Raw genomic sequence first — 20,542 nt, forward strand, 5'->3', positions numbered from 1 at the left:
CAGGGCGGGTGTCTAAGTGTTTGCAGTTCCCATTTCAAGGCAGGCAGGGTTCTAACAAATATTGAGCCAAGGGAAAAGATCTTTATCTGAAGCATTTTCACAAATAAGGGGAAAAAAAAAAGGATTAAGAAGGGGTGAATGCAGGAGCACCAGCCCTTGCCAGAATGAGATAGGAGACCTTCTTCTCTAAGCACCAGGAACAACCCCAAAACAAATATTCTACCACTGTTGACCTTAGCAAAGTCTCTGGAGTGAAAGGCAGAAAGGCCTGTGATTAAAAACAAGTTATAAAGTAAAAAGTGCTCCGATGCCAGCAGAGCTATTCTGGGCCTGCCTCCCACTACCAGTCCAGGACGCACACTTTCTAAAGGTGTTATCAGATCTGGGCTGCTGCCCATCTCACAGCAGCAGTGTGCCCTGTTGGGGTCTGGTATATGACGCATATGGATCCTGTAGCAAGCTGAAGCACTGTACTGCTGCCCCAGGGCTGATGGCTCTGACTGGCAGGATTTAGCTGATGTTAAAGGGGCTGCCAAGTCATTTTCAGCATCCCCTCCTCCACCACTTTTCCTTCTCCCTACCCACATTTCACTTGCTCTTTCCCTGCTATCTAGAGAAAAGGTTTGTGTGCAGACATGAACTGAGCACTCCAATTTGTCTGTTACTAGTTTTGGCACTGGGATGGCAATCATGCTTCTGAAAGTCCTTTCAGGACCCTTTCTCATCTAATCCTCATGTTCTGGGAGCAAAGGGGATATACCTGGGTATATCCATATATATATACATGTATATATATAATGTGTAATATCCAAATGTATAATCTATATCTATATCTATCTAACTAACTAACTATATATATAGGACCAAATCTGACCCTCACTTTCTTCCCTCCATCCTAAGTTTTTGGGTTCTCTTGTCATTTAGGGGCCAAATTGCCCAATTAATTGCTTTTCCCCATTGCTTTATAGATGTAGGTCTAGGCTATTCCCAAAGTAAATAGGTTCAGAATTTTTTTCTTGGGTTTTATTTAAAGATAGTGAATTCAATTCATCAAGCATTCACCTATTTTATGATGAGCCCTACACTGGGCACTAATTGCTCAAGAAATTGCTCAATTTCTTAGATTTGGGGAAGTGTGCTAGAATCAGCTTGTTCAGACCCGGAGCTGATTGTTAACTATTTACTGTGATTATTTACGTCTCAGAGATGAGCAAGCATAACAAACCAGGACTTAATTTATTGCTTTGTAGATTTTCTAAATGTAAGAAATTGATAGGTAATAATGCAGCTGAAAATTAAAAGTATATTACAGAGACATTTTTGGTAAAGGATATCAATTGTGAAATATTATCTTTGATAAGATATATAAAAAAACTGGTAAAGAAGTCATGGGATACAATGTAAATAGTAGGGAGTTGGAGGCAGAAGAACTAGATTCAAATCCCACTTCTGCTTTTTACCATCTATAACCATAAGCTGTAACCATCTGTTTCCTCAGTTTCTCAGCCTGTCTGATGTTTTCTTTTCCTCATCTGTAAAAAGAAAGGTGTAAACTAGATGGTACCTAAGGTCCCTTCCAGTTCTGAGGACTGGGATAGTCGTCAGATATGAGACTGTGTATGTAAAATACTAAATTGAAAATAGTCAAAAACCAAAATGTATGACAACATGGGTTTTGCCTGACCTCACATAGACCAAAATAACTCTGGACTGAATTTAACCTTTTGTTTTTGTCCCTGTATTTATCAGTCAGGATGGGATATGTATCTACAAAGGGGTGAGAGCTTAGAAGAGTGTAACAAGGAGGATTGAGTTCAGTGAGAGTTAGGGGAAGATGCAGCATCAGAATTAAGAGATCTTGGTTTGTTTAAAAATTTAACAAACCATCATCATCATTCATTTTTATGTATTGTGTGGGCAACACAAAGACAAAAGGCATCCTATAAAGAGAAATAGTATATACTATAATAAGAATATACAAAATAATTACAATATTATATTTTGGGGTAAGGAAGGCCACTAGCAACTGGAATCAAAGACTTCATGTAGTAGTGCTGCTAATGTCAGTACTGGGGGCTCTGGAAATCAAGCTTCTGGAGTCAGGATCGTGGTAGGATTGGCCATAATTGGCCTTCCCCTTCAATTTTGAGAGGGAAGAGAGTATATGGCCTTTCTTATAGGCAGCTTAATCAGGAAAAGGTACTGTAAGTCTCCAGACTAGCTTTGGAGAGATTTTCAACTGCTTTCAAGTGAGGGAAACTTCCAAGAAACTTTGCTTTGTTGCCTTAAATACCCTCCCCTTTTCTTCCCTTCCTTCTTTTCTCTTTCCCTCCTTCCTTCATTTCATCTTTTCTTTCCTCCCTTTTCTCATTCCTCACTTCTTTCTTTCTTCCTTTATTCCTTTTCTTCCTCCCTCCTTCCTTCCATTCTTTAATCTCTTCCTCTATCCATCCCTTCTTTCCTTTCTTTTCTCCCCCTCTCCTTATTTCTTTTCTTCTACCTCTCCCTCCTTTCTTCTCTCCTTCTTCCCTTCTTTCATTCCTCCCTTCCTTCATCTCTCCCTCCTTCCCTTCTTTAAACTCTTCCTCCATTCTTCCCTCCTTTCCTTCTTCCCTCCTTTTCTTCCTCCCTCCTTCTTTTATCCCTTCCTCCTTCCCTTTCTTCTGTTCTTCCCACCCTTCATTCTTCCTTTTCTTCTTTCCTCTCTCCTTCCCTCCCTCCTTTTTTCTTCTTCCTTTCTTTCTTCTCTTTTTAATCTCTTCCACCACTCCTCCCTCCTTTCTTTCTTTCCTTCCTTCCTTCTGTTCTTCTTCCCTCCTTTCCTCCTTCTTTTCTTATCATCTTTTCCTCCATCTCTCTCTCTCTCTTCCTCCCCCCTTTCTTCTGGCCTTCCTCCTTTCTTTCCTACCTCCCTCTTTCCTTTTCCTCCTTCTTCCCTAGCTCTTTCCCTTCTTTCATCTCTTCATCCACCCCTCCCTCCTTTCTTTAATCCTTTCTTTCTTTTCTTCCTTCCTCCCTTTCTTCCTTTCCAATTTCTGTCAAGGAGAAGATTTTTTGGTTGCACTCTGCCCCTCTGTTTTTTGTGGAAGCATAAAGGAGAATGTTCCTTATAAAACTTCAACAGACCTCCCAAGCTGGACATTACCTAAAGCTGCTTTTTCAATTTTTGCCTTGGAAGTATGTTTAAAAATTCATATTACTAGTTTTTAAATTACTAACATGTTGTAAAAATGTATAATGTCTATGAACTAAAATATTCCTTTCTGTGAGACTTCTAGAGTTGTGTCTACTACCCAAACCAGTTGTTGAAAGGGCGGGAAGGGTGGGAGGAGCCACTAGCTGTATTTCATCATACTATGGGATATTGGTAGGGTTGAGGAGTTGAATTTAGTCAATAACAGGTTGTGTAACCAAATGCTATTGTTTTTCCAAAACACTTTAAAATGAACTTTAAATCCCTCCCTTCCCTTTTTAAATAGACAAGCAACCAATCATTTTAGGGGAAAATAGATAAGTCTTAGCAAACAACTAGTGACAGAAAATTTGGCTAATAGTTTTTTGTTTCTTTTGTTTTTCCCCAGAATTCTGGTTATTTGATAAACTTCAGTCAAGTTCTTTTGGAGTTTCTTGCTTAGGGAAAGTGATTTAGTAATATCAGGTGATAGCATATAAACAAGAGAAAGAGTTACACAACCCCTATTTTGTTTCCATTTATCAATTAAATGTTAAAAGGCTACTAAGGCATGAGTGGCTCTAAAAATGAAAGGTAGAAGAAACATGCTTAAGAGAAAATTAGGCCCTAAGGTAAGTGATGAAATAATAAGCAGCAAATTTCCAGTTGCAGGGAAAGATAATTACATCCCAGGAAGTTAAAAGAATTTGAAGGTGTGAACATAGTACTATTGTCAACAACCTGGCAGGTCAGGACTCTGGAGAGGGCCAAAGATTTCCCCATTTTTTAGAAAGGGACAAAGGTTAGATTCAAAAAAAAAATGGTCTCTGCTTTCAAATCCCTAGAAAAATTCTAGAAGAGATTTTCTTCTGTTCTATTATTGTTAAACAGATGGTTTGTGGATACTTTAAAGAAGTGCTGATTCCTCCCAGCCAGCATAGATTCCCTCAGAATAAACCTATGCCAAATTAACTTAATTTACTGTTTCCTGGTATTACTAGATTGGTATATATAATAGTTCCCACTGGTTTTAGCAAGGAATTTAAAAAGTCTCTCATGAGATCCACCTGGACAAAATGGAAAATATGTCTTCAGATCAGTAGCAGAATATGGTGAATTAATATTTCTTTGAACAACCAACCAAAATTGATTGATGGATTGATGTCTATAGAGAGGAAGGTTTATAGTTGTATGCAATCGATTTCTTTCCTTGTCCTTTTTCAGTCTAACTATATGTTCAAATACATATTCCTATTCAAATAAGAATGTTAAAAAACTTTGTAGATGACATGAAGCTGGGAGCACTGCTACCACATGTCAGAATCAAGATTAAAAGTGATCTCATGACAAGATATGAAATTTAATGAGTAAACATCTAAAGCTTAGTATTTTTTTCAATAGTTTACTCATATTACTACAGCAAGTGGGAGAAATGATTTGACAACAGAGTTATAAATATGATGTGACCTGACTATTCCTCAGTCAATATGGACATAGTTCAAAGATATATAGGTTTGGGTACTTTCTCCACCAAGGTAGATCGCACTCTCTACATAGTCGAGCACCTGAGGCAAAATCAACCCAGACTGTATTTCAATTGAATATGGAGAATATTTTATTTTATTAAAACAATTGTTTTATTGATTTTTTTTTGCCTCTGTATCACAGTAATTTCCCTTCTCTTGATTGCATCCTTTCTTAAAGCAAAACAACTAAGCAAAAAATCCCATACAATGAACATATGTGATAATACCTACAATATTCTGTTCTGGTAAGACCCTTTCCTCTCTGCCTCAAAGAAGAAAGTATGTTGTTTACTCTCTGTCCTTTGTCACTTTTATTTGTTTTCCAACTAGTCAATATTTTTTATATTCATATTATTATTTTATGTCATTGTAATCTTTGTGCATATAGTTTTTCTTAGTGCTGCTTATTTTACTGCATCAGTTGATAGTCTTTCCATGTTTCTCTGAATTCCTCATATTCATCAATTCTTACTGTATCATAATATTTCATTACTAAATTAGACAGTATTTGTAAAGCACTTAGTGTAGTGCCTGACACATAGTAGATACTTAATAAAGGCTTATTCTCTTTCTTCCCCTTCCCATTATATTCATATACCATAGGGTTTTGTTTTGTTTTTAGCTCTTCCCCAATTGATTGAGCATATTTTATTTTCAGTTCAGCACTTGCTCAAAAGAGCTGTTAGAGATATTGGGGGGGGGGGGGAGGGATTATATGACCAGTAGTAGAATCATTGGTCAAAGAACATGGACAGTTTAGTTAAACTCTAAGGACTTCAGTATAATTGTCTTCCCACAGTCCCTGCAATATTGTCTGTTCCCATCTTTATGAATTTGCACAATGTGAGGTGAGCTGTCAAAGTTGTTTTAATTTTAATTTCTAAATTAGTGATTTATAGCATATTTTGATGTTGTCATTTATACTTTGCAATTTATCTTTGAAAACTATTCTCTATTGTGGGTATTTTTGATATTCCTTATATGTTTTGGATATCAAAATTTTATTGATATTTGACTCAAATATATTTTCTACTCTCATTTCTCTTCTACTTTGAGCTTCGTTGATTTTTGTTATGCACAACCTTTAAAATTTTATGTACTCTAATATATCTTTATAATAACTTTTATCCTTTAGTTAAGAATTCTAGGAATAGTTTAACTTAGAATAATTTGTCACCTGTGACTATCTAGAGAAAAAAAATGCATTAGCATGCCAAATTAACTATAGTTTGGAGTGGATATAGATCCCTAGAATGCCTTGGAAACTGTCATAGATATTCTGGGAATCTTATGTGTAAGTGGGAAATGTTGCATGTTCAAGGTGTTCTATTATCCCCATCTACTCAAATTTATACCTCACAAGTCTCCACTGATTTGAACTAACTTTGCCCCAAGTGCTCAGATCTCTAATTATGGTTCTACGTGGAGAGAATAGTTGACATTGATGGAGAAAGTATCTGAAACAATAAAAATCACAAATCTTTGAAGAATCTCTTATTTAACATTTTTGAGGGGGAGGTAGATTAAGAATCCATACTAACTTTAGACAGTTATATCATGCTGTCAATCATGTCTCCCGCTCTTGTCTCTAGTCAACCAGATGATAGTCAATTCATAGAACCATAGATTCAGAACTGTAATGAACCTTAGAGAACAACTAGTCCAACTACATCCTTTTATCCTTTCCCACTAGTGCTCCCTTTTTGCCCGAGAAATTTTTACGTGCCCCCAGGTCACATATATGAAATGTATATAAAATAGGTATACAATTCAAACATTTACTGATAATAAATCAAAATTTCACAACTCCCACATTCAGTTATAAAGTCACGAGCCATAGTTTAAGAAGTTTTTCTTATAGAAAAGGTAACTGAAGGCTAGAGACAGTCAGTGACAAGGTCACATAAATGGTAGAAAATAGAATTTGAACTCAGATCTTGACTCCACAATCTGATGCTTTCTAATTCAAATCAATTACTTGATAATATAGCATCTCCAATACTCCCCCACTCCCTTTACAAAAGAAGCTGGGGCACATTCTCCCATAAATGCACACACCACCAGCAAGGGATCACACAGGAGAGGATCACTCACAAGGAACACAAGTGAACAAAGCACATAATAAGATATAGGTCTAACTAACAGAGAGAGCTTTAAGTTTATAAAGTTCTGTAGTTCTAGGTGTTCCCAAAATTCTCTCTGACTTAGTCTGTAGTCTGAGCCAGAACAAAAGGTAAGGTAAGGAGGCAAAGACCTGGCTCTAGACCCATTTAGCTATAATATGCCCTTGTTATATATATATCTGTCAGAAACAAACCCTTAATGTTATTATGATCTATTGGCTAGAGCACCTGTCTTAAGGTCAAATTCTGCCTCAGACATTCATTAGCTGTATGATTCTGGATAAACCACTAACTTTTTTCTATACCTCATTATCCTTATTTCTAAAATGAGAGGGGGTGGGCATGATGCCCTATAAAGTCCTTCAGCTCTAAAATTATGACTCATTTCATTTCAGTAATATACTTTGACCAACAATAATTTTTGCTCTCTCCCAACATGTAGACTAGATAATCATCTTTCAGGCATATTGTAGAAAGAGCTCTGGATTTTTAAAGTCTAACACTATAATTCTACTGTAGAAGTTTACAAATAAGAAGACTTGGTCTGTGTTCTTAAGCAACTCATGGGAAACAAGATGTGTATCTACGGAATAATTAGAGAATAATTAAGACTTAAATCAGGACAGATAGGTAGTTCAGTGAATGAGTGCCAGGTCTGGAATCAGGAAGGCTTGTTTTTATGCATTTAAATGGTCTCAAACACTTACTAGCTGTGTGACCCTGAGCAAGTCACTTAACTCTGTTTACCCCAGTTCCGCAAATGTAAAATGAGTTGGAGAAGGAAATGGCAAACTACTCCAATATCTTTACCAAGAAAATCCCAAACAGGGTCACAAAGAGTCAAACAGTGCGAAATAACTCAACAACATATAAATATTTTACCTATATGTATAGGAAGATATGTATATCTAAATATATTTGTTTCTACCTGAACCATTTAACTCTCACCTGTGGCTCCAAGAAGCTGTAGCATGCATAGCAGCCACACTCTAGTAAACCATTTTGGCAGATGAGCTAAACCAGACTGAGGGTAACCAAAGAGTCCCAAACTCTGTATTGAATTAGGGGGTCTACCCTAAGCATGCAAATACTTCCCTTGGTGGAATGGGTGGGTGAGAACAATTTACTCCAATGGCCAAGAAGGCAGATGAAGCAAGGTGTTGTAGAGTGCTTAGAGCTTGGTTAGACACCAAGATCATCCGCTGCATCTTAAATCATCACCAGCTATTTTGACTCTGTCCTGCCAGTGGACAATGGTGATTCTAGAAGAGAGAGTGAGGCTGAAAACTTTGTGTAACTCCGCCTCACTTAAATCCAATATACACACAAATCAAAAGATGTCACCAAAAAATCGTATATGTAAAAATAAAAGAAAAAAATGACAAACTATTTTGCCAAAAAAAAAAAAAAAACCTTACATAAAGAGTCAAATATGACTGAATAAGCAACCACAACAAAGACCTGAATCAGTGGATCAAATTCTAGGTCTTATAGGACTTCCCAAAAATCTGGGGATACTTTACAGAGGGAAGCAAGACTTGAACTTGACTGTGATTGATGGGTAGAATTTAGAGATGCAAGGGGACTGGGAGATATTATTTTTGAGGGCGGGAATAACATGAACAAAAATAGAAGAAAGAGAACATGATAAATATTAATAGCAATAAAGAAATCCCTGATCAGAGCAACTGTTCCGGGCAAAGAAAATAGTGGGAAAGATTGGCTAGGGAAAATGGAGCCAAAATATAGAGAATCTTAGGAGTTAGGCAGGAATTTTGAATTGATTCATTAGAAAATGGGATCCATGCTAAGTTTTTGAGCAGAGGGGGAACATGGGCATGATACAAGTCCATTAGGGAGATTAATATTGTAGTGATATTAGTGGATTAATTGTTTATGTATCTCCATGTATTCTTCAAAGGAAAGAATGCAAAGCAAAGTCCAACTACAGTTAAAACAAAATACTAAAAAATGGAGGGTTTTTTAAGGTAAATCAGAACTTTTTCTGATTTTTTTAAGGTAAATTTTTAAGGCAAATCAGAATTAACTAAAATAACCTTTCAGTCTGCTTTAATGGTTAAAAACGAAAATACTTTTAACACTTTCTGAAACTCATTTTCCTGCCTTTCTGATTGTCTTTTTGAAGCCCAACATCATTTTAATAGTTCACATTTAAAGAACATTTACAATTTATAAAGGTTCTAGTGAGGCAGAGAGTATAAGTATTGGGTAGAGTAAGAAAATGAAGGGAAGGTTGTTAATGGACTAATTTACTGAGATAGTTCCTCAACTAGCGAAGATCAGAGTTAGCATACAGCCCATCATCTACATGCTGTCTTATTCTGATCAATGTCTTATTATATATCCCTGGATAAAGAGGTACAAAAGGGGTAAAAGGTTGATCTGAAGATATGCTAGACTTGGGATATCTGTCCTAGGCATTGAGTTCTTGAATAATTTCCCATTACCAATTTGACTTTTTTTTTTTTTTTTTTTAGCATTTTCTCTCTATAACTACCTGGAGGTTATCTCCATCAATTATTTTTTTTCCAAATACAAGATAGCATTTATTTCAGGCTCAAGGAATGTAATATCCAAATCACCTCTACTCACAGTTTAAAGACCCTTTTCTTTCCTTCTTCCCCTTTCCAGGAAAGTAAATTCCAGACCCTTTAGAATTCTCCAAACTGATAGTGCTATCCTGCAGTTGAAAGCCCTTCTAAAAGAGCCCATGAGTGGGGCCATTTCTCTTTCTCTCGCCCAAACTTGTGTAGGTCTTCCTTCCAGATAACTCCAAAGCTTCCATCTAAGGAGACCTTTTCCAGTTTTCTTAGGAGTTAGGGCTTTCTCCTCTAAATTTATCTTCTGTTAACCCTCTGTTTCTCATAGTTATGATTATATGTTGTCTTCCCCATTGTAATGGAGACTCCTTGAGGGTAGGTCTTGATTTGTGTTCCTAGGGCAAAGCACAATGCCTGGTGCATAGGAAATCTTTAATAAATACTTGTCTTGATTGATACAGAAGTAGAAAAGTAGAAAAGAAAAAGTTTGCATCAGGATCCTATTTCTCTTTGCCCTTGCAATTCTGAAGCCATATTGTTGCTCCTCTTTTCTCTGGGAGTTTTGGGTCACCTACTGAAGTGGAAAAACCCCCTCTTTGAGGGTTCTGGTGAATAGGTTTCTCATTAACTGAGCTTTAACTTTTTTCTTTTAGAGTATTTTGTAAAGAACTAAGAAGAGAATGAAATTCAGATGTGAGGATTAGAGTTTCCAAGTAAAAAGAACACAGTTTTATTATTAAGTGAATGATTTAGTTTGACAGATAATTTATTAAATGAATACCATGTTGCTATGCTAAGTACTTTAAGAAGATGCAAGAAAGATAGGGTTGGTTCTTGTTCTCAAGGAACATAGTATGTATTTGAGAATTATTGACTCATGATTGGTGATTGTCCCAGTTAACCCACTCTCTATGGCATGACCCCACTGCACCATCTCTGCAACAGCCCTTTCCAATTTCTTCCTTATCCCCAGTTTTCAATGTCCTTGGAAAGTATTTCAATCTACTTCCCTATGGCCCACTTCACCACACCAGCAAGAAAAATGCTGCCCCTGTTTACTACTTCTCTATGTGTATTATCTTAGAATATAAACCTCTGGATGCTAAGAACCACCTTTGCTTTTGCATTTGTTATCCCCAAGCTAAGTAGATACTTGGCTTGCAATAAAATACTTTTGCATTCGTCATAAAGACCCAAGTTCTGAATCAAGTCATTAAATTTGCCATTAGAGTTTGGGGAATGCTAGAGTTGTAAAGAAAAGCTTCTTGGAGAAGGTGAATTTGATTTGAGTTTTGAAAGACAACACTCAAATTTTGTGCTAGCAAGGGCATGAAAATCAGTGCTTTTCCTCAACCACAATCCTTTTCTCACCAATGTGAAAAGAGACCAACTAGCCTGAGGGAGCTAGTTCAGCTTCTTTGAGTTTCTTCACTTCTAAGTGGCATCAAGGCTACTGGTTGAACTTCCATCCAATGAATCAGTTCTCATTCAGTACTACTCAGACTATATTTCAATCACAAACCCTCTGTTCTAAAATTTTCTCTTTTAAGGCAAAACATTTCCCCAATTTTCTCTGGCTTCACTTGCAAATGAATTTGAATCAGAACAAAAATTAAAACCAAGAAGGCAAGGTTATTCTGCTACCACACCAATAGGAGATGAGAAAGACTACAAAGACAAGCAGAAATGACTGCATTCAATAAATCTCCTGTCCCCTTCTCTGGACCCCTGAAATTGAAGCATTTTCCCTTTGCATTTGAACTCATCAGATCTACAATTAATAGAAAACATGAACTGAAAGCCCACTGCTTTTAAAAACTGATGATTATGATTTAAATATAGTTAGGGCAGTTTTAAATTAAAAAAAAATTAAATGGATGGCAAGTCAATCAGCAGCCTTGATGAAATGTGGAAAAGTGAAGTGAGGAAGAAGTGAAAAAACTCAGGGCTGCAGGGACAGAGGAAAATAAAAGGATTCTGGGTAACTGGAAAGTGCACAGTTTTCAGAACATGGGCATCCTGTGCATGACTGGCTAATCTCAGCAGTTTTGTTTCATGCTCCGTTTCTCATAGTGATCAACAGTGTCTGATGAATGGGTTCTCTATCATGATGGTTTGTTTATAATCTTTGCTCCCTAAGGAACATTAGAATTATCCTCCCCTTATCCTTGCTTATTAGCCCTAGTCTCCTGTCTTTTACTGGGAAATTTAACAAGATTTTCCAAGACAGTGTGGTCATTCTCACTGATTCAATTCCAAGATTAGGAACATGTCTCCCCAGAAATCCTTAATGGCCCTTCATTCTATTTACTCACTTAGAATTTATCTAAATTTTTCTATAATTTTATTTATGCTTCTCAGTAGAACAGTCTTTGATTTATTCTACACTTAACCTGTGTTTTTTTAAACTCAACAGAATGAAGCCTACAGCTACTGAGAGGGGTAGAAAATAGGAGATCCAGCTGTGTTTATTATCTATTAATTACTGAAAGAAAAAAAGATATTTGCCTTAGCAGAATAAAATATAGCCTTAAAGAAGATATCTTCATTGTATATGTTAGGATCAGCCAGGCAACAAATATTAATTAAACCCTTATTATGTGCTAGGCACTGTACTAATGGCTAAGCTTACAAGGAAAAACAAAAATATGGTTCCCACTCCAGTGAACTCAAGTCACGCAAGATTTCTTTGTTAGCTGAAATCAGAAATATCTTTGCTCAGTGATCTTTTGGTGTATTAAGCAAGGCATAAAATGGGGAATTAGCCATGTGCCAGAAATGTTCATTAAGGCAATGATGGATGTCTGACATGAAATCCAAATGCAAGAAGAAATTTCCAGCGGTGTTTCTTCATATTCTCTTATTTACCAATGACATTGTGCTGATCAAAACGAATCTTATTAGCACACTACAGGATATACTCGAGGAAATCAAACTATCAATCAATGAATAAGCAAATTATAAGTAATTTCTGTGTGCAAAACTATGTGATAGGTGCTGAAGCTACAAAGACCTAAATGAAACAGCTCCTGCTCTCAAAGAGCTTATGTTCCATCTGTTGTGGGTAGATATCCAAATGCAGGGTATCCTAAAAATCTTAATGCAGTTTTAAGTTTACCAGATTAAAATTTATCGATGTTCTTAAAACTCAAAACTGCACTAAGACTTTTGGGATACCTCACATAAGTGTATTCTAATTATATACAAAACAGGGACAGAGTGGGGAAAGCAACCACAGTTGATTGGATCTAGAAATGTAGAAAGTGGCATACAAGCTGAATTTGGAAAGAAGTAAGGTATTCTATGAAGAGGTGGAGGTGAAGGGAATTGCATCCCAAGCATGTGACCGAGTCAGTATAAAAGCTCAGTGATCAGTATTCTGTCTAAAGAGTGGCAAGAGGGTGAGTTTGACAAGACCATAGACTCCAGGAAAGGGAGCAATTTATAATAACCCTGGAACGATAAACTGGGGCAAGATTTTGAGGTCTTTGAAAGCCAGAGAAGTTTAATATTGACTCTTGAGGAAATAGGGAGCCTGGTACTTGTTGAGCAAAAGAGTGACATGGTTAAATTTGCCCCTAGTCTATAACCAGGCAAAAGAAAAACACAAATTATTCAAGTATCTGTTTGGTTTACATTGTAACACACAAGTAAGACATATCAATTATAAGACACATTAGTAACAGATAGATAGTTTGTGTGTTCTTCTGCTATCCTTGTGATGCCAGAAGAACGCAAGGAAGTCCATCAGCTTGTTGTGATCAGTCTATGAGAAAACATAGGACATAAATCCTGAGTCACTTTGGTTACATAATTCATCACCTAGTGGTCGATCTGCTGGTGACAAACTCCCAGCAGTTAGCTGGGCTCGTCCTCAGAGAACAGTCTTTGGCTGGGATGATGCTCTAAACCTTTCCAGCTTGGCAAGACCCACTGAGGTTGTATCCTTCCAGAAGAATCTTCAATAATTCAGAGGCAGGGACCCAGATCAGGAGAACATTTCCAAGATTTTTTGATCACATAAAATTATCTCATTTTATCACCACAGCCTTCCATTAAAATTTCTATTATAATGCTTAAATGGAATATGGAGGTGATCATGTCTCCTAGAAGACTGCCCTCAAGGTTTATACAAGTCAGATTTAGGTACAATGTTGGAGGTGGGAGAAAGGCCTATAGTCATAATACAATAATATTACATAATGCCTTGTTTTATTGGCTATCATATACTTTAGTGATCTCCCCATCTATTTTATTAGCTTCTTGGAAGTTCTAATGATGCCTCATCATGGAATCACAGTCCATATTCCTCAGTTTACATAAAGAGAAAGGGAAGTAAAGAGCAACAGATAAAAGAAAGGAGGAAGGAAGGAAGGAAGGAAGGAAGGAAGGAAGGAAGGAAGGAAGGAAGGAAGGAAGGAAGGAAGGGAAGAAGGGAGGAAAGAAGGAAGAAGGGAGGGAGGGAGGAAGGGAGAGAAAAAGGGAGGGAGGGAGGAAAGGAGAGAGGAAGGAAAGAAGGAAGGAAGGGAGAGAGAGGAAGGAAGGAAGGATGGATGGATTTTTTAAGTACTTACTGTGCCAGGCACTGTGCTAAGTACTTTGCAAATATGGCACTTGATTTTCACAACAATCTTGAGAAGTGGGTGCTATTGTTATTCTTCATTTTACAGTTGAAGAAACTAAAGCAGATAGAAGTTCAGTGATTTGCACAGGGCCTGACTCAAGATTACACAAGTTAGAAGGTACAGAGTCAATTTTCAGACCCAGAACCATCTTCTCACTGTGTCCTGCTACTTCCCTTTGAATTCAGTTCACTATATATTTATTTAATATCAACTGTATACAAAGTACTCTAGTAGGTACTGAGGCAGATAGATACTAAGTTTAGATAGATCTTATGGTGTAGTGGGGGAATAAGATACAAATATACATAGCTAAAACATAACAATACTATTTGAGAAGTAATAAGGGAAATGAAAATTATAATAGCCAACATTTTTATGCTATTCTGTAGGATACAGAGTAATTTATGTGTTATACCATTTGATTCTCACCATACCCCTACGAAATGAATAAAGCAAGGATTGTTAACCTAGCTTTATAGATGAGGAAATAGAGGCACTGAGAATTTCATTGGTTTGCACACTAGATGGAAGATCTAAATGGTAAGGGCTGGAGCTAGAATTTGATGCCAGATCTTCTGCAAACAGAGAGGATGGGATTGGGACTGAGAAAAGACAGAAAGAAGGGGATTCAGAGAAAGTTTCCTCAAATAAGTAGCAGTGTTTCTGGGAGCTTTATTAACTGGCTAAGGATTCAACAGGTGGAGGGAGATATGAAGTTATTCTGAACTTAGTGAACATCACAGATGCGGGTGGGAAAGTGTGCTTGTAACAATTCCCAAATTCATGACATTGCCTTTTGTGCATTCTTCAATTCCAAAGACAAAGTGTAAGTTTATTGTCGTGCATAGTAATTTGACTGTAGGTGTTTCCATTTTTAAGTGCTGATGGAACTTGGCTCTCTACCCTCAGATGAATGAGTTGTGAAATTCCAATGTACTTCTGGATATTAAAACATGCTCTCCTTTCCTAATAGCCTATAATCAAGGCATAACCTGTTAGCTAAATAGTGAGTGCAAACAGAACATTACTTAGGGTTTTGCTAATGTTCTTCCCACTCACCCCCTGTTAATAGCCAGTTTTGTAGGCAGTCAGGAATGGAAAGGTCATGGGAATTGAAGTTGAAGATCCTTTGTAAAGAAGGCAGTTTCTGGAAAAAAATCAAATTAAATGGGTTTGTTTTTGGCAATCTTCCACTTCTTTTTCTGCATCCCTCTCTTAATTTCTTCCTCATTGCCCCCAAATCAATTCAAGACTCTCTGAGTGCCCATTTACTCATTCATTCACCTAAGCATATTTGTGGCACAAAGGTAAGGGCAATGAGCTTGGAATCAGCAAGTTAACTTCAGATTCAGACTTTAGACTCTTTCTAACTGTGTGACCCTGGGCAAGTCACTTAATTGCTGCCTGCTTCAGTTTCTTTATCTGTAAAATGGGAATAACAATAGCACTTTCCTCCCAGGATTGTTGTAAGGATAAAATGAGCTATTATTTATTATGTGTTTTGCAAACCTTAAAAAACTATATAAATGCCAACTATTATTACAATTATTATCATGTAGGCCAATGTTTATTAATCATTTATTATTTGCAAACTACAGAGCTAAGCAGCGAAGAGACAATGATTTTTTCAAAATGATACACTTTCTGCTATCAAAATATACATCCTACCATTAGGAATATAACATGTTTAAAGATAATTATGATGAAGGTGGAGAAGAGGTGCCAAGGGGAGACCTTAAAATGGTCTAGGAAAATCCGAGGAGATAGAAAATACTTTCTTTTAGCAATACTGCTTTATGTTTTGAGTTCCTTTTTTTTCTATTACATGTATTATATTTCCATAATATATGCTTTGCCACCTGAGGATAGAGTCCATGAGTGATACTTCTGTGAATTTCTTGTAGTACCTATAAATACAATGGAGCAAGGCATCAGAAAACTTGAGAGATCATTGACCTGAGACCTCTCCTTTTCTACTTATCCCACTCTCCCTTATGTCATAGTGATTTGCTTATATGTCTTTTCTCCTATTAGATTATTAGAAATGATTAGAGAGAGCTCTCCACTATAGTACCCTTCCAGTCCAGCCCCAAATTAATCCCAAACATTTGGCCATGAAAGTAAAGGGAGCCATACTTTGAAAATACAGCACTCCCATTTAACCCATTTTAGAAACCGGTTAAGTAAAGATACTTAGGAATTCCCCCAAGTTTTCTCTATCACTTGGCCCCATTACCATCATGAAGCTATTTATTCTATGTAGCAGAAAGTCGTCACATAATAGTTCATGTCATTTTCCTCTTTTCCTTAAAGGTGGAGAAGTACTAGTAAAAAATAACTTTTAACACACACACACACACAGCATTAAGGTTTAAAATATGTATTCTTCACAATAGCTCAATTAAGCAGGTAGGGTGAATATATCTATTCCTCTGATACAAGTGAAAAAACTGAGTCTTATCCAGGTAGATTGGGTTATCTGAAATCACCTGGTAGTAAATGTTTTAGGGGAAAAGAGGAATTAAATCCAGATTTTATTTGAGGTCCAGAGGGCTGGCCACTATGTCAAACAGTTGCTCCCCATCTGATATAATAGTCCTTACACTTTTTGCCTACTGAGATTTCTCTTTTCAAAGGTAAAATAACATCAATTCTTTTAGTCTTTTCTTATATATTTTGTTTACCATCTTTTTCTTGTCTGATCAATCTCTCAACTGATCAATCCTTAAAAGTTGGGAAGATAACTTATACTACTTCACATTATTTCTTCAAGTCTGCATATCAGTCCTATGTTTTAAAAAAAATTATACAAGTCTCTTTTGGACAACTTTCTGGCCAGTTTGCTCACCACTCTAACCCATAGATTTTTTTTTCCATAGTGATTGCATAGCATTGCATAGCCCTGTCCCACCTTGTGTTGGTATGAAATCTTGCCCTGAACTTCTGGCTGAATTTAGCGTGGACTTTTTCTGATTTATTCTCTAGCATTCCAAAGTTACTTGGAATTCTGATCCATTCATACCCATTCCAAATCACTGACCCTTGAACAACTACTGTGTGTTCAATTCTTTGGTAGTTACCTTAGGAATATACTATTTAGCCTAGATTGTAATTCTTTGCCCTGGCAGTCAAACCCCCCTCCCTCTCCCCCTCCACCACCACCACAATCTGACCTCATCCTATTCATTCATGCATGTATACATGCATTCATTCATTCAAAAGGTAAGTGTTATTATGTGCAGAGTACTATGTTAGGCCCTAGAAAACAGGGAGTTTAAACAAAGAGACAGTAAGCCTTAATGCAGCTTACAACCTATCTTTCTCACCTCCCACAAACCCATTTTCTGCACTTTTTGCTCCATCTTGATTAGGTTCCTCATTGTCTCCTGAAAAAACCCTAAACATTTCTAGCTGTGTTCATGGTGTTTTGTCCAGTTAACACATCCTTGCATCCTAGAAGAACCTAATCAAGTCTCTCTTTTATAGAGGTGTTCTGGAGCCAATTCAAATCAATTCAGAATGCCAATTATTAAAATTTAAATATGAGCATTTGCACCTTGGAAATTAGCAAATGCTACAAATGAAGACTCAGTTTTGTTTTGTTTTATTGCTTGTCTCGACTTAAGAAAGGGATGAGAAGAATATTAATAATATAGATAAAACCAATAGGTTTGTCCTGTGTGTGCATGTGTGTGTATATATGTATACATAGAGGACTAAATATATACACACATATACATGTCTGTGTATACATGTATGTGTATACACATGTTTATTTATTTTTGAAGAATTGATTAACTCTTACCAGCATACTCATGTACCTTCTCCAGAAATCCTTCCCCACCCAGTGCTGCCTTTGTTGACCTCTCCTGTCCCAAAAGTCTTGGGTACTACTTTATAAAAATGCCATTTACTCAGTATCTTTTTTTTCCAGATTAAACTCTCTCTGAGGAAAATGGCTCAACCCAGTACAAGTGAGCACCTGCTCCATTAGAATGATAGAAAGTACCTCTGTCTATGCTAAGAGGTTAAGTGATTTTCTTTGGGTTACAGAGACAGGGTGTATCTGAGGCAATCTTGAATTCAGGTCTTCCTAGGTCTGAGGACAGCTCAATAGCCATTATATAATGCTGTCTCTCATTGGTTACTTTTTTGTTGGCAATATTGCCTTATGTTTTAAGATCTCTTTTCGCACACATCTACTGTATTTCCCTAAGCAGGCTTAACCCTGAGAATGAGAATGCCTGTGAATTCTTCTGTGTATCTCCTTTAGCATTTAATGCTATGTAACCAGGGAACCTGGGGACCTCTCCTTTTCTACTCACCCCACTTTCTCCCTTGTTTCATAGTTAAGTGTTGATAGAGCTCTTCTTCTGTTAGAATATAAATTCTTTGGCAAAAGTCTATATTATAGATATCTTTCTGTCCCTAATCCCTAGTGCAGTACCTCACCACACAGTAGGTACTCAAGTAATAATCTTTGATTTCCTGAAGTTCATTCCCATAGTTTATAGTTGAAAAAACAAGGGGCAAAGGGTCATGAGGTTCTCATTTTCTCAGTGACAAAACTTGGAAAACTCAGATGTCACGAGTCTTTATCCAGTATTTCAGAATTACTGAAATTGCTTGCCTCCCTGGTTGGCAATGATCTTTAGAGCTTTCTTTTCAGGCTTAGATCCTCATCCCCCTATCAATGTTACATCCTTCTAACAAATAGGTAGTATCTCTGATTTGATACGGTCTGGCCCATCCATACCCCACTGTTTGATGAGAATGTCTTGTTGGGCTCTATCAAAGTCCTTGATAGGCCATCATAAGAAAGGGATCTTATGTCAATAGCCAAGAGCATAAATTTATGTCTGTACAATAGAAGGCAGAGAGAGGCACCATAGCCATAGGAGGCAAGAGAGCAGAGCATTCCAAAGGAATGAGATAGATTACTGAAAAGCTAGAATGTTTGACCTAATATATCTGACTATGTATCACCTCCTTCCCACATTCCAAAGAGTATATAATGTATAATAGTCCCACCTACCTGCTTTTCCATCATTCCCTTCCTCCTCCACCTTTTCAACCAGAAACAATCCAGATATTTCTCAAACCTATCTTCCTTTTCCATTGCAGCTGCTTTCCCTTATTCCCATTGCCATCTCAGTGGGGTAATAAGGAATAGAGTGGTAAATCTGAAATCAAGAAGACCCAAATTCAAAAATAGCTTCAGATACTTTTTCTGTAACTTTGCACAGGTCACTTAATCTTGTGATATTTCTTAAACCAACCTTGCCTTTCCATTGCCGCTGCTTTCCCTTGTCCCCATTGCCATCTCAGGGGGACAGTGAAAAAAGTGGTATACCTGGAATCAAGAAGTCCCAAATTCAAAAATGGCCTCAGATACTTACTCTGTAACCTTAGACAAGTCACTTAATCTTGCCTTAGTTTCCTCAACTGTAAAATGGAGATAGCACCCACTCCTCAGAGTGGAAGAATAAATGAGATAGTATTTGTAAAAAGGATTTATAAATCTTAACGATTATATAAATGGTAGTTATTATTAATTACCTGAGTGACATAGTCTCAAAGGTTGATTATTCCTTATTTAGCAATAACATGCCCTGAGCAAGAGGCTTTTGATCAAGTATAATCAATCCTTGTAGAGATTCCTGGATAGGAAGGTCAGCCTAAACTCAACTTCTCTCCTTTTCTTTTTTCCCCTGCAGAAAACCAAAAGAGATGTCAATAATTTTGATCAAGACTTTACCCGCGAAGAACCAGTCCTCACACTAGTTGATGAAGCAATTGTTAAGCAGATCAATCAAGAGGAATTCAAGGGGTTCTCATATTTTGGAGATGAGCTGCTCCCTTAAGAAGCTGCCCCAGGATACATGATTCAGGAGACTGCAGGAAGCGTTTCCATGAAAGTCAAATTTCCTGAGATTCAGTAATTCATGAACTACATCTGCCAAGAGCCCACACCCCCCACTTACAACTCTATTTATTGTATTTTTGCTCCCATCTCCCCCAGGCTCACGTAGCCCAGCCTGGTCCATTTTCCACCTTGTGACCCAAAGACATTCTTAATTTCTGTCTCACCAAGAAATATGAAATCACTTTGTCCCAGAAAATGTAAATGTAACACACTGACATATGTTTTTACCATTTGCAAGCCTGTTTCACTCCTAGGGGTCACTTGTGAAGGATGCAAATTTCATGCTTTTTACTGAATAGGAAAAAGGAAGGAGGAGGAGGAGAAAGAGAAGGAGGCAGAATAGAAGGAGGAGGAAAAAGAGAAGAAGAGGAAGAAAAAAGAAGGAGGAGAAGTAGAAGAAGGAAAAAGAAGAAGAAGAAGAAAAAGAAGAAGAAGAAGAAGAAGAAGAAGAAATTAACTACTTTTTTGGCTGTGGAGAGATGGAAAATCTCCCTTCTCATAAACTTGTATTTCAAGAAAGGAATTACTATTAATTTTTTATGTCAATTTGATTTACAATTAAATTGTATATGGAATTAGTAGAACATTTGAAAAAATCAAACTATCTAA

General features: G+C 37.0%; 1 protein-coding gene across 2 annotated transcripts in view; it reads left to right on the forward strand.

The window, feature by feature from the left end:
- PRKCE (protein kinase C epsilon) overlaps window positions 1-20,264 on the forward strand; it is a 664,873-nt gene extending 644,609 nt beyond the window's left edge. Inside the window, exon 16 of one of the 2 annotated variants that reach the window (XM_051975204.1) lies at window positions 19,725-19,815. Coding sequence is in view for 1 of the 2 variants with exons in the window: in XM_051975203.1 (XP_051831163.1) it covers window positions 19,725-19,871 (147 nt within the window). In the remaining variant the exon portion in view is untranslated. Of the gene's footprint in view, window positions 1-19,724 lie in introns of both variants that reach the window. The other variant, XM_051975203.1, reaches the window with a different exon arrangement.
- The last annotated feature ends 278 nt before the right edge of the window (window positions 20,265-20,542 follow it).

Source organism: Antechinus flavipes, chromosome 2 (genome assembly GCF_016432865.1).
Source record: "Antechinus flavipes isolate AdamAnt ecotype Samford, QLD, Australia chromosome 2, AdamAnt_v2, whole genome shotgun sequence".
Classification (NCBI taxonomy): Eukaryota; Metazoa; Chordata; class Mammalia; order Dasyuromorphia; family Dasyuridae; genus Antechinus; species Antechinus flavipes.